This window comes from Podarcis muralis, chromosome 8 (genome assembly GCF_964188315.1).
Source record: "Podarcis muralis chromosome 8, rPodMur119.hap1.1, whole genome shotgun sequence".
Classification (NCBI taxonomy): Eukaryota; Metazoa; Chordata; class Lepidosauria; order Squamata; family Lacertidae; genus Podarcis; species Podarcis muralis.
This window is the reverse complement of record NC_135662.1, coordinates 45236734-45250714: the sequence shown is the minus strand read 5'-3', so window position 1 is coordinate 45250714 and position 13981 is coordinate 45236734. Positions and strand designations below refer to the sequence as shown.

General features: G+C 42.3%; 1 protein-coding gene across 2 annotated transcripts in view; it reads right to left on the bottom strand.

Annotated features, from left to right (window-relative positions):
• NPC1 (NPC intracellular cholesterol transporter 1) overlaps positions 1 to 5810 on the bottom strand; it is a 42672-nt gene extending 36862 nt beyond the window's left edge. For both annotated transcript variants that reach the window (XM_028737172.2, XM_028737171.2), the window contains exon 1: positions 5563 to 5810. In XM_028737172.2, the coding sequence (XP_028593005.2) occupies positions 5563 to 5664 (102 nt within the window). In that variant the 5' untranslated portion in view covers positions 5665 to 5810. The remainder of the gene's footprint in view (positions 1 to 5562) is intronic.
• Between the last annotated feature and the right edge of the window lie 8171 nt (positions 5811 to 13981).

Genomic DNA, 13981 nt, shown 5'->3' with positions numbered 1-13981 from the left:
CAAATTGAACATGTATAAGAAACAATTACACAAAAGTCTCTCATGTATACCAGAAAAACACCAGCTTCTTTTTATAAATCATTTGCCTTTTTGACAAGAACTGAGGCACTATTGTTTAGGACTACAATGTTTCTCTTTGCAAGTATTCTTGGAAACGTTTCAGCTACTGCAGACTTGAATTAATGATAAAATCAAAAACATTATTCTCTCATATTTGTTGCTGTGATTTAACTATCACCCTATGAAACACTGAGATTTACCTAAACCCATTTGAACCATATGCAAAAATGCCTACTCAATTTTGGAGCATTACATCTATGGATACTACCTGCTTTCATTATTAGTAATACCAAGATGCATGAATGAAAACTAGGTGAGATTTCCCCCCCTAAGTTCCATTCACATACATCTACTTTTAAGTGGTTTATATTAAGAGAAACTGCCACAAATTACTGTGCACATCTGTTAGATTGGGGACACATAAAATTCATAGGGAGGCTACCAATGTGAAACCTTTTTAGTTCTCAGTTGCAGCTTTCCTACTTGAGTTATGTCCTCCAAGCAAAACTTGGTCAAACTCAGGATGCTAGAAATGCACCCATTCATACATTTCAGCTACAAAAAATCCACCAGAAATATTCATGTGTAATGTTAAACTAATCCAACTCTGCTTAGCATGTTAAAGAAACATAGCTCAATCACTCTCCTTAATTGTAAGAATTAGTATTATTTATATATATTTTGTGTGTGTGCACGCGCTCATCCACCCACCCACCCCGATATATACTATCCTACACAAAATACAGCATATACTAGCTTTATTTTCAAAGTATTTTGCAACTTTGAGTGAACATGGAAAGGCTTTAACACAACATATTAAACTAAAAAGGTTTGTTGATTTGATTATGTTTTGAGGAGGCTAGGGCTACAATTCTATTGAAACAGAAAAATAAACTAATAAATATCATTGTTATTATCTCAGACCATTCAGAAGGGCGACAATTCAAATGCAACATCTGATGACTATTAAGTGGTTAAATTATTGAGTGAAATAAGGTAAGACGGATTGCCAACTTTCCCTCCTAATCAGGCTCCTCTTTAATGAGATTGCCACTGTGAATGTTAGAGATATTCCACAACCCCATGCCTCTATTTTTATAAATTGTCTGAAATTTCTTCCTCACCACCATCTCCTTTCACACTTAACTTCTAACCTCTTCGCTTACCTGAATTATAAATTCTTGAAAATAAAGTATTGGTCTGGAAGTACTCCCCCCCCCCCCCGCCACATCTCCTCGCATCTCACATCCACTCCCAGCTCCTTCTCTGTCCCATTGCACAGCCATGCTGTCATTTTCCAACTGACCCTCTCTGCCCACACTCATTCTCATTCCACCCAACATTCCACTTAAAACTTTCTCACAATAGGTTTGTATTGAGCATATGAAGTCAAATGCCTTAGGAAATACCATTGACTAACATAGTTTTGAAAAGGCCTTATTGTGACCAAACTACAAACATATTGCACAACTCACAGCACATACTAGACATTCCTCTTAACCTGACACAACAAACCATTTCCCAAAATACAAAATATAAATGAAGATTCCCCCCCCAAAAAACCACCATAACAAAATCTATAGAATAAAAGCACCATTAGCCACCAAAGTCTCATACCATTAAAAAAAAATCATTCAAAATAAACCATTTCTCATCCTTTCTACCCAAAATTCAGGATGGACCATCCTCTTTTACACTGCCAAGTTTCCAACCAGTCTACTGAAGCTTTTTCTAACTACAAACCATAGAATGTACTCTCCTATTGTGATCCTATAATATTCAAACACACCAAACAGCTACTTCAAACATCACACCATATCATGGTTTTGGCTAACCTGAATTTAGAATCCAAATCATACTTAAAGTTTCCATGAAATCGAACACCTAGTGTTGGTTCTCCCTCACTGCACAGTAGCACCCAAAGACCAAGTGATGGTTGTTGTTCTGTAATTTATCCATGCAGACATCATACCATACCCTAGTTAAGATTCCTTAAATAGGATTTCACACGATGTGTACAGTGAACTAGGCTCTTGATACCCACTTAATGCCTAAGTTTAAATTTTGAATTTATGCAAAACCATCCAATTTTTACCAAAAGAAGATGGCTCATAAAATGGAATTTACCTACACAGATTAAATTAAAATGTCACACAGTTTGGTGCTCACACAGCACTGCACAGTGCCACTGCAGGAACTCTCAAAAGTTAAAGCACCCTTTCAGCTCACATATTTCAATACTGTAGTCCTCTAATTTTAGGATACACAGAGACACAGCAGCTTCCCACACATCTACTTGACAGCATTCCTTTCTTAAGTCATAATCCTATGGTCAGATACCAGTCCCACCTCCCAACTTAAAGCATACATTAAACTTACTCCCACTAACCCCAACAGAAGCCCCACTCCCTCCTCACTCCACACACCACCTAGCTAAAGAGCTATGTATGCTTTCTTGAGCAACTTGAAGGAAAGGTGGGATATAAATGTAATAAATACTTAAATAAGGCGGTAGAATTGACTACACCACTTCAGAATGCTGTTCAAAGCTACCATTTTGCAATGTTTTTCTATGTGAACGCTCCTGGCTAGTAGAAAAGTAGCACACCAGGAATAAAAGTTATATCTTAATACTTGCAGGGAGCTTCTTTTAAGGCAAAGGAACATTCCAAATGATCTCCATCTGCAGCTTGAAGTGGTGCACTCTTTTACTTCATTTTGCAGAAAGGGGCCCTGTTGATCACTAAGCTCCCAACCCATTTAAGCACCTAGTATGAACAAGGAAAAGCTGTTCTCAATACAGGTACCACTACTTCTAAACACTGTATACTCCACACATTTATAATGGTGGCCACTATGGAGAAATTATCTTAACACCCTAGAATGAAGCATATCCTGTGGATGTGAGCTTAATCTCTAATGTATAATATTTTCCAAGCAGTCTGTTTTGATGCCATGTGAGTGACTACATACAAGGCTTAACAACTGTAGTGTATTTTTCCTGGAAGACAAACACTTTATGCTTTGTAATTGTTTTTAAATAATTCAATAAAGTTTGGATGGGGGGAGGATAATGGTGGCCAAATATGCATATCTTAATTCTTTCTTATAAGATAAAGAACACATGGCAAAGAACAGTGCATGTACTGTCTCAATGACATAATGTGCCCCAGTAACAGTAGGTAAATCTCACATCTCTCACACACAACTCCAAAGGAACACTAAGGAATGTGAACAGTTTGTTGAAACTGCTTATATTCATTATGATCTCTATGGGTAACCAGAAGCCGGTTCCACTTCTTCTTTCCATGCAGGCCACAAGCAAAGCCTACAGCAGCAACGATCAATAGGAAACCAGCTGCTATTCTGTAGACTTGCCACTTTTCTACCTCTGGTCTCCTGTGCCTATTAGATATGACAGATAGGAATACAGTGGTACCTCGGGTTAAGTACTTAGGTCCGTTCTTAACCTGAAACAGTAATATGGAAGTTGCATCTATTACTCCAATGTCTGCCATTCAGCATTCAATGACACATATGCTCAACCATGTCTACGCTCTTGATGGTTAGTGTCCTAACCAAGAAGCAAAAGAAAATATGTTAGGCACAACAAAGGTTTATCGTGTCACTTGGAATAAGCATGAGAAAGTAAAGAAAATACAGGAACCTATCTGTGCTATATTCATCAGGTATCCAAGAGAAGAGCAACAAAGAGCTGTGACTGCTCTTAGCACAACTCTTATGAAACAAGTACACTGAGTACTTCTGCATTCATTGTGTCAATGCAGATCACATCCAAACAATGTATCACTGCCAGGTGTGTTAGATGTGAGCCTCTCAGACTTTCAATTTTAAATAGTAAGACCTAGATTCCTTGGGGAGTGGAACCAAAAATGAGATTCTTAAGACTCAACAACCACTGAGGAGTCCTGTCAGCCGAAACAATGGGTTATGAATGTCTAACTTCACTTTACTGCTTTGTATCTATTTGGCAGCACACAACTTGCTTTTAAATTTGTACCATCAACAAAAGTTTTGAATGCAAGATAGAAATATTTAATACATTTATGAATAACAGCAGGTTTACAAATAAGTACTGGAACTGTTGGAAGCCATTTATTACAATATTATGAATGTCACCTAGTTGCTTGAATAATAATGTCTGGCAAATTACCTGATCCAGGTGATTTCTCAGTCTTGCTTGCACAATAACGCTGCTACAGTATTCAGACAATTAGTCATTTATGCTGCTTTCACCCAGCCATTTTTTCAACTACAAAATGATTTACCACTCTTTTCATGACAAAACAGACTTCTCATCACTGAATGGTGTTTTTTAACAGCTGGATTTTGCTTTTTTACCGTGGTGGACCCTGGGGTCTCAAATTTGACACCCTGTGCTATGCCAAAATTTGGTGCCCTTCTGCCTCTCCCGCTCCATTCTAGTTGCCACGCCCCTGGTGGCTCCCCTGAGGCTTTGCACTCAATGTGCTCCCCTAAAACTACCTGTGGGTTTGTCAACATTCTTACAGCAGAATAGGCTCACTCCAGTCTCCCTCCTTTGCTCCCCTATATGCTTGGAACTGCCTCCCAGAATACCTATGTGATGCCACCACTTAATTTGCATCAAAGTTTAGATTGCAAGCTCTAGGGACCAAAGCCTGCCCTCTTTTACACTCTGAAGTGCCACACATACCACTGGTGCAAGATAAATAAGACCTACAAGGGCCTGCAATCTACAATACACCAATTTGCTCTCTGCAACAGGCTCAAGCACTTCCCAAGGAAGGATGGAAATTGCCTTACACTGGGAGGAGGGGGGGAGGTAATCTGCACTCCTCAAGATGTCCTTGCCCACCCCTCCCACCCCCCGCAGCTCCAGCCGGCATAGATCAGGAGAGTTTATGGGCTGACAATGTTTGAAGGCTGCAAGTTCCCCGCCCTTGACCCGGCTCTGAAGATGTACGCTTCCTTTTACAATTAAAGCGCTTGACATAGAGACAGCAACGACTGACTGCCCGTCCTAATTTTAAAGTTCTCGTGACCTGCCGCATCCCTTTGCTCCTCCATGCCAGAGAAACAGAACTCTTAACCAGAACTATCTGAAGCAGAACAGATACCTGTGCCAGCTGCTGTTAAAGCAGAAGTCTTACCCAGACGGATCTGGAAGCAAGTCCCACAAAACTCAACAGGAGTTACTTTCGAGTAAAACAGCATTTTGCCCAGAATTGCACCCCAAAGAGTCTCTCCCTACCCACCTCCACCCCGGGGTATATTTTCTTACTACTGCTGCTAAGGTCAGAACCCACCAAACCCCCAAGCATTCACCTCGACCCCCCCCCCCAAAAAAACCCCTTTTCTCATTACACAGTCAGGGACCTTTAGACAAGTCTGTGAGGGGTCTTCCTCTACCCCAAAATGTACCCACCACCACCACACACACACCCCTAGCCCCACGCCAGCTGTATACTCCACCACCCTGAAGGCACCCTCTCCACTCACCCGGCCGGGCAGAAGCGCTAGCAAGAAGAAGGCGACGGCGACCCTGAGGCCGCACAGCCCGCAGCAGCCGCCTTGGCTGCCTGGCCCAGCGCGGCTCCCCATTCCCCCAGGAGCCTCCCGCTCGATTAGCTGTGGGACTCCGGCAACCTGCGAAGTCGCTGGGCGGCCAACGTAGTCAAGGCGGGAACTGCGACTGAGGCGCTTCAGAGGCGGAAGGCTCGGCGGTCCCGCCCCTTCCTCCTCGTTATCCTCCTCCTCCGCGAGGGGCGGCGCTGAGATCTGAGGCGATGTCGGAAAGCCGCTTCGCCCGCCGCCTACCGAAGCGGTCGGCGTCGCCTCAGCTCCGCCTTAGGCCCAGCCCAAGTTGGTCGCCTTTTCCTGTGAGGCGGAGCTGCGGCCCCGTCACGCCACCTGCGCGCCCGCCCGCCCGCCCAAGAAACGTGTCCGGCTGCCCCAGGAGTAACCGGTTTCTCTGGTGTCGCTGGCACAAGTTTGTTGCCGTCCCTGAACGGGTTAGGCCGCAATCCAAGCTATGTACGCTTTACATGGGAGTAAGGCTTTAACTCGGTAGGGCCTGCTTCTGCGCTGACGCGCCCAGCGGGAATTCCTGTTTCGCCTTTTGGAGTTTTAACTCCCAAACATGTTTACTCCGAAGAAAATCCTGCTGTAATCTGTAGGCTTTCCCTCCTGGCAAACGTCCTTGGGGATTGCGCCATGAAAGCTCATAAATGTGTTGGGCGTCCGTCCAGGCATATGTTTGTATCTCCAGTTTTTCTTCGATTTGCTCCAAGGTTGATTTTATGGCCCTCTCCGTTCCAGGTCCCTGTTCCCAGCCAGCAGCCTCCAAACAGAAAGTGAGAGGTGCAAGATTTTGCCTTCACTGAACAGGCAAGGAAGCATTTCAAAAGCCATTTTGCACATGTTCAGTGAGACTCTTTGAAAGTCCTTTCTTTTGAAGAACTCTGCACGCGCTCAGAGGCACTAAGCCTAAACATTGCTAACATTTTTCTTAACAAAAGGTGCTATGTTTTAATAGATCTCACATATCTTATTAATGCTTAATTGTTTTTAATGTCTCTTTTTTTAGCTGTAAGCCACCTTGAGACCGTCAGGGAAAAAGGTGGGATATAAATAAACATAATATTAATTGGTATCTGAAGAAGTGTGCATGCACACAAAAGCTTATACCAGAACAAACCTAGTTGGTCTATAAGGTGCTACTGGACAATTATTTTTATTTTTTCATTTTTTCGACTGCGTCAGACCAACACAGCTACCTACCTGAATCTATAATATGAATTATAACTCCTCTAATAAATGTTGCCAAATGTCCTTTTAAAAAGTAGTAGGGGGGCTGAACTGGGATCTAAGTTTCACATACAATGTCAGCCCAATTCAGAACTAGAACATTGAAAACAACCGAACTTTTGTTTTATTCTGGGACTTCTATGCTAATAGTTGCTTTTGTTCATGGTTGCTAATTGTGTTGTGTGCTTGAGGGACCAACATTGCAATGAGTCAAACTATCTCATTTTTATAACAAGTCTGTGAACAATGGGTGTGTTTGTCATAAAGCCGTGCTTTATTTAAAATGCGTCATTTCTTGAGGAGCCTAGATTTATTTCTTCCCAATGTGTTTACGTGTCTGCCCCATACTGTGTATCTTTGTGGGTGAGGCTCCCACTGAACATAAAGGTAACTGGATCAATGGCTGTGGATCTCCTCATTCACATTTTTCAGCATCTCTTGATAAGGAAGCGATAAGACAGTGGCTGCCAATGCACGTCTTTAAATCTGACATGCAACTCACCAAGCATCCTCCCAGGTAAATGTGCATAGGACTGTGGCTCTAAGTGCACATTCCTCTTCATAAAAGTACTTCAGTTACGGTAATTACCGTAATCTCATTGTGCTATATCAGGTTTTATCAGCCATTGTGATAGTATGGATTTTACTGGAGTTGCAGCATGGATAAATTCAGCCCAATATGTTGTTGCTGTGGGTGTAAAATGTCTCTGTGTGTGCTGCTGACATGAAGTGGCCTGACAAGTGTTGTAATTGTTAGAACTGGGTGACCAAAGCTTCTAATCTATAAACTTGTTTGTAATCTGACTCAGGAGTGGAGGAATGAGTAATCAGGAAAGAATATCTCTGTCAATCAGCGGTTCCTATGGGAACCAAAATGTTTTGCAACATCTCTTAGAGCCAGCTGGTGGTGAAAATATGAATTGCTGAAAAGGTAGATGAGGGTCGATTGTGTTTTTGTTTTTGTTTTAGGGCAACAAAAAACTACATTAACAAGGAACCAAAATCATCCATTTTAAGATATTCTACACAGAATAGAATGCAGCCCGCAGTGATCCAAATGAAACTACTGTCAATTATGCTGCACAGGAGACTTCATTGGGAACCAGACCACGAGTCAGTCAGCTATGACTAATTTTCATGTTTAGATGACTTGCAGGATGGCTGGATGATAAACCACAGCCAGTTACGCCCTTTTTCTTTTCTTTTTTAGAAAAGCTCATTCAGCAGCTTCCTTTGGCCCAGTTTCTTTCATGATTTGTAAATCACTCTCTTTTGTGATTCGTAAGTTTTCATTTTTTAAATTACCAAATGTACGCAGCAGAAGCATAATATAGCATTTTAAACTACAGTTTAATAATATTATTAATGCAGTTTAAGAAATATTAACACAGTAACATTAAAATAGGAGAATACAGCTCCCAAACTTACTTAAAAGACCAAAGAGTGGGATGCTTACTCTAGGGAATTCCCACTTGGGTGAATTATTTGTGAGTGGAAAAGATGTGTTTTCAAGTATATGCACCAGTTTACTACATGAAACCACTAGCTGAGATGCTTACTTGCAGGTAGATCGGCTTGAAGGTAGGTATGTTGGGATACTGCAGCAAACAACAGGTGGGGCACTTCGCTCTTAGCTTGGTGTTTAAAGTGCAAATCAGGGCACTTCTGCAAGCCACACAAGTATTCAAAAGGCAGAAAGTGACTCAGGCTACTGACGAGGGTGTGTGTGTGGTGTTTCCCCATTAATGGTTCCCCATTTGTAGAATGAGCTGCATTTATTTCCCTCATTATCAACTTCCAGGAGGCATTTAAAAACTTTCCTGTTTACCAGGCATTTGATGGCTGAAATATACTGTTCCTGGTAACTTTGAAATTGTTAGCTGTGAGAATATATGGTTGTTTTAAGATTTTTAAATTTGTATTATTTTATGATTAGTGTTTTTACCACCCTGATCTCCTTTGTGAGATTTAAGTTTAATAAATAATAATAAAACATGCCGTATTGTGTTTTTAATATTCGGTTGGAAGCCACCCAGAGTGGCTGGGGAAACCCATCCAGATGGGTGGGGTATAAATAAATTATTATTATTATTATTATTATTATTATTATTATTAATCATCCATCCAGATATTTCAAGGAAGATTGCAGGATACTTTTCAAGATACTGACTTTCTCATAATGGAAATCCAGAAGTGGATGAATACCAGAAGTGGGTTGGATGAATACCAACCCGAGTTTCAAGTTTAGGATGGAATTTCAAAATAGTGTAGCTGTTAACAGAAGTAGGTGTTAGTAAATCAGGGAACTGTCCTATTCAAATAAAGTTTCTATTAGATTCATATTTAGTCTGCATATTAAACGCCTCTCAGCGTCTGAATATAGAAAAGCAAAGACAAGCTAAGCATTATTTTAATTTTAATGATTACATGGGAAAGTAATCTGAGGAAAGAAACTGAATTGTACATAATTTAGCAAAGACACCGCACTATGCAAAGGCATGAGAAAAATAATACTGAAATGGGAAAATATTCTGGAGCAAGTTCCTATCTCCGTACACTATCATGTATCGCTAAGAGAAACAGCTACATTTGCATCCTCTGGTTAGACTGTCATGAGCGGAGTCCAGCTGCTGTTCAAACATTGCAACATTTTGACAGTACAGTGGTACCTCAGGTTAAGAACTTAATTCGTCCTGGAGGTCTGTTCTTAACCTGAAACTGTTCTTAACCTGAGGTACCACTTTAGCTAATGGGGCCTCCCACTGCCGCCGCACCACTGCCACCCAATTTCTGTTCTCATCCTGAAGCAAAGTTCTTAACCCAAGGTACTATTTGTGGGTTAGCGGAGTCTGTAACCTGAAGCATCTGTAACCCGAGGTACCACTGTATCCTCTCATTTCCCTTGGCAATGTTTAAAGGCAGAGAGATGTTTCTGTGGGTGCTTCCACACTTGAGGTGGAATTCAGTGTTGTACTTGGACAAATGTTCTGTCTCCACAAGTACTTCAGTTTGCCAGACAGACCAATGCCCCCTCATTTCCCCCTGTGCACTGCACTGGGGGTTCTCCTGATCCCATCCACCCCAAGGCAATTTCAGGGGGTGGGGAAAGCAAGTGGAAATCCTTGCCCAGGGCTTCTGCTGGCCAGTATTGTTAGGTGAATCCTGCCCTATGTACTTACTCTGGAATTGCCACTCTTGGTTAACTCACTTTTTACAGGGAAGCTGCATGATATCGTCATCAAATAATTTTGCTGCTCTTCCTAATGTATGCTGCTTCTATCTTTTCTCAAACCTTAGTAAAAATCCGACAGTGTTATTTTTTTATTGGTATTTTCCTTCCTCTACTAACATGGCTATGTCATGCCCGCTAGCGTGCATGGAGGATAGCTGGATGTATGTACACAAATACAATCCTCTATCTCCAGAACTACAGAAGTCAGTTGCAATTCTGCACATAGCTTACAGTGAAAAGAGACGTGTCTGGGTAGAGAGAGTAAGAAGTGGCCAGTCTGGAATCAATTTACACTTTAAGTCACTGGAAGGAAATGTGATTATGATATTTGACGTAGTAAGCACAGCTTAATCCAAGTTCATATAATGTTGAACTACACAAATTTATTGTAGAACTATAAAATTACACCTGGATATATCTTCCGTTAATTCAAGCATTATAGGCCAGATGTTTTAAATTAATCATTTGTATCTTGCAAAAAATAATGCTAAAGGTTCTCACAAAAGGAATGAAGCTCCAGATTTTGTAATATAATTTAAGGCTTCACAGGTATACCATAAGACTGACTACAACACCATCTTAACTAGCTACACTTATATCAAAACATGACACTATAACCAGGGTTGTTCTTTTTAACCAAGCAACATTCTATATCGGACATAAATATGTTTTAGCTGTTTTGTATTTTATGGTGGTGTAAGCCACTTTGAGACATTTTCTATATAAAGCAATGGATAAATGCAACAAATAACAATATGCCAGAAATAATGTCATAGAAATACTTTGGTACTCAGCATAAGTTGCCTTCTCAAACCATTATATAACAGTAGACAAATCTTCCTTCCATACCAGTGTTAAGCATTGGCATACCTGCTGGCTGGGGAAATAAAATCTGACATTTTCAGCAATCCTGGCACCCTCACTACCCCTGCCAAATTCCCAAAGGTAAATGGGAGGGCAAGAGGCTTTAATTCAGCAGCTTTTAAAGGAGAATTAACCCAGACACAAACATAAACAAAACAAAACCCCAAAACATTAAACTACGTATCACAGTATTAATGGTAACACACACAAGCAGCTTGCTTTTATCTTGTGCTAAGCATAGTGCTCCAAAACTTTTAAAAAACCACCATCAACAGCATATTATTAGAAAAGTGCATTCTCTGTGTTTGCAATTCATTAGAGCCTTGCTTCACCACTTCTTTCCCTTCCTCCTATAGATCAAACTCGTTTGTTTTGCAACAGCTATCATCCTTGAAGTCTACAGCATACGTCAAAATGACTCAATACTGTTGAGCAACAGCAAAGTGGGTTTTTAAAACATTTTTATTTACCAAGGTAACAGTGAAATATTTCAGCTGAATTTTGAGCCTGCAGCCTTTGCAAATGGTATTTTGATTTCCCCTGGCCCTGAAAATATGTCCACTCTGACACAAGCAACTGAGTAGCATGACTTCTAACAAAATAAGAGAAGCACAAAAGACCCTCAATGGTTGGCACCTAGTTATAACTAGCAAGAACTGGCATATTAACATAGCAGTTCACAGGGAAAGATAATAAACAGAGTCTCTTTATATTGACAGCTGGGATAACGTTTCAGTCATATTGCACCTGGAGTTATCAATGCACCTGGAGTTATCAATCCTGACTATGCTAGAAAAATAGGCTGTTGCAAATTATCAGACATAAGGGGGGTTTTTTAGCACCACTTATTGATGTAAATGCTCCTATGCCATTGGTTTCTATCTGTTCAGCAGGATATATGTGCTGCTCTGGTTTCTGAAGGAAGTCCAATTCACAGGAGCTGATAAATACTAAAGATGATTTATTTATGCTGTGCATGTTTCTAGCACCTTTATGGTAGACTCTCGTGCCTAAAATATGTTACAGGCTTGGTGACTGTCTCTAGTATTTCCTTCAACTGACCCAGATAGAGAAATGTATCAGTCCAGTACAAAGCTATTGATGGTTAATAGCTTTAACAGCTAAACTTTATAATAGTGTATACTTTTATGTAAGCTAGGTACACAATACCAGTTTTAAAATGCAGCAAGATTGTTTTCCCTGCTGCGTTTCAAGTTGCTTTTGTTTGGTGTTGTACACACCAGTCGAGTTTGATGTGTTCCTAAGTCACCCGCTGTCTATCCACAAAAATGGGCAGAGAGGACACAGCGAAGCAATCTCTTTGGAACTCCTATTCATTAAGCAATCATCTGCACACATTCAATGGCTTTCTCCTCAGCTGAACTGCGAAGTGACTGTACCTTAAGTTTTCAGCTTGGATGGAAGCTGGTTCAAGGAAAACACATTAAACAGCAGGATTTCTCAATAAACTTCGGGAAAGATATGAATTGTGGCTAATGTTGTGTGTACACGGCTTTAAAAAACCAGCAATGGGGATGCAGAGTAAACAGTAATGTATACACAGTCCTGACTCACTTAGAGGTTTGTTTGTTTTTTATAGAAGTGCTCTGTAAATTTTGTTAACTAACTAGAATGTCACTGTTCAGAGATAGCATGCCCCTGAATACCAATGGGGCACAACAGTTGCCATCAAGTGTGTTTCTAGGAACAATTTGGCTGGCCAGTGTTGGAAAAAGGACATTATGTGGGCTAGATCAGTGTTTCCCAACCTTTTTTGGGCAAAGGCACACTTGTTTGATGAAAAAAATCTTGAGGCACACCACCATTACAGCCCCGTGACGTCAGCGCGCAGCGTCACGCCGGGAGGGAAGGGCGCCGGGGCGCTGCTGCTGCTGCTGCCGCCGCCGCTCCCGGCAGGCATGGGCCCAGCTGAGGCGGCGGCGGCTGTTGTGGTGGTGGCGGCGATAGCGGGCGGAGGAGGGGGCGGCGGCGGGGCCGAGGTGGCCAGCGGCGGCGGGGGAGGCGGCAGCGGGTGGAGCAGGAGGGCGGCCGAGGCCGGTGAGGGAGTAGGGTTGCCCGGGGCTTGAGGAGCCGTCGCCGGGAGTTGCTGCTGCTGTTGTTGCTGCTGCTGCCCGGACATGCCGGCCTCCTCCTCGTCCGCTGTCTCGCGCTCCTCCCTTTTGCGCGCGCTGCCCCGCCGCCGCCCCATTGGCCGGGTCCTGTCAGCTGATCCTGTGTTATTTCCTGTGTGTGTGTGTGAGGGGAGAATGGAGAGAGAAACCTCGGCACCACCACCGCGGAGCCGCCCCCGGCTCGACGCGGATCCTCGCCGCCGCCGCCCTGCCTCTCGCCGCCCGACTCGCCCGCCTCCCTCCCACGGCACACCAGGGAACGTCTCGCGGCACACTAGTGTGCTGCGGAACACCGGTTGGGAAACACTGGGCTAGATGGACCCTTGGTTTGATCCAACAAATATAATCTTAACTGTATTCTTTTACAGAGTAATAGGCTTTCACTACTCACTTTGTTCTTGGGATGTTCCAAAGGACTAACAGGCACACATAGGATTGGCTTCAATGCACTGCTAGTTTCACTCGAACAATGGGGCTTTGCCCTCTCTCCTTCCTTGCATGCCCCCCAATCCTGCTCTGGGGTTCCCCAAGCCTCCAGAGCAGATTAGGGGACGAGGAGGAGAGTTTTGCTTGTTCACAACAACTTAGTTGAATCCCAGCCACAGAGCCTTATTCCATATTATAGTAGCGTACTTCCCTCCCCCTAACAGTCAGTTAATCATACAAATCCTGAACGCCTGCATCAATTTTAAATAATTAGTATGTGAAATAAAATTTATCGTTTTGCCTGCTTTAAGTATCTCATCCCAGAATGAAGGCAAATCTCTTCAAAAATTGATTTAAATTGCATAGAACATGTGTTTGCTAGCCTTTCCTGCATGGTTGGGCTTCCTAGCGTATTATTGTGCTTGCTCAACATAGTTCCAAAAACCTTCTGGGATCC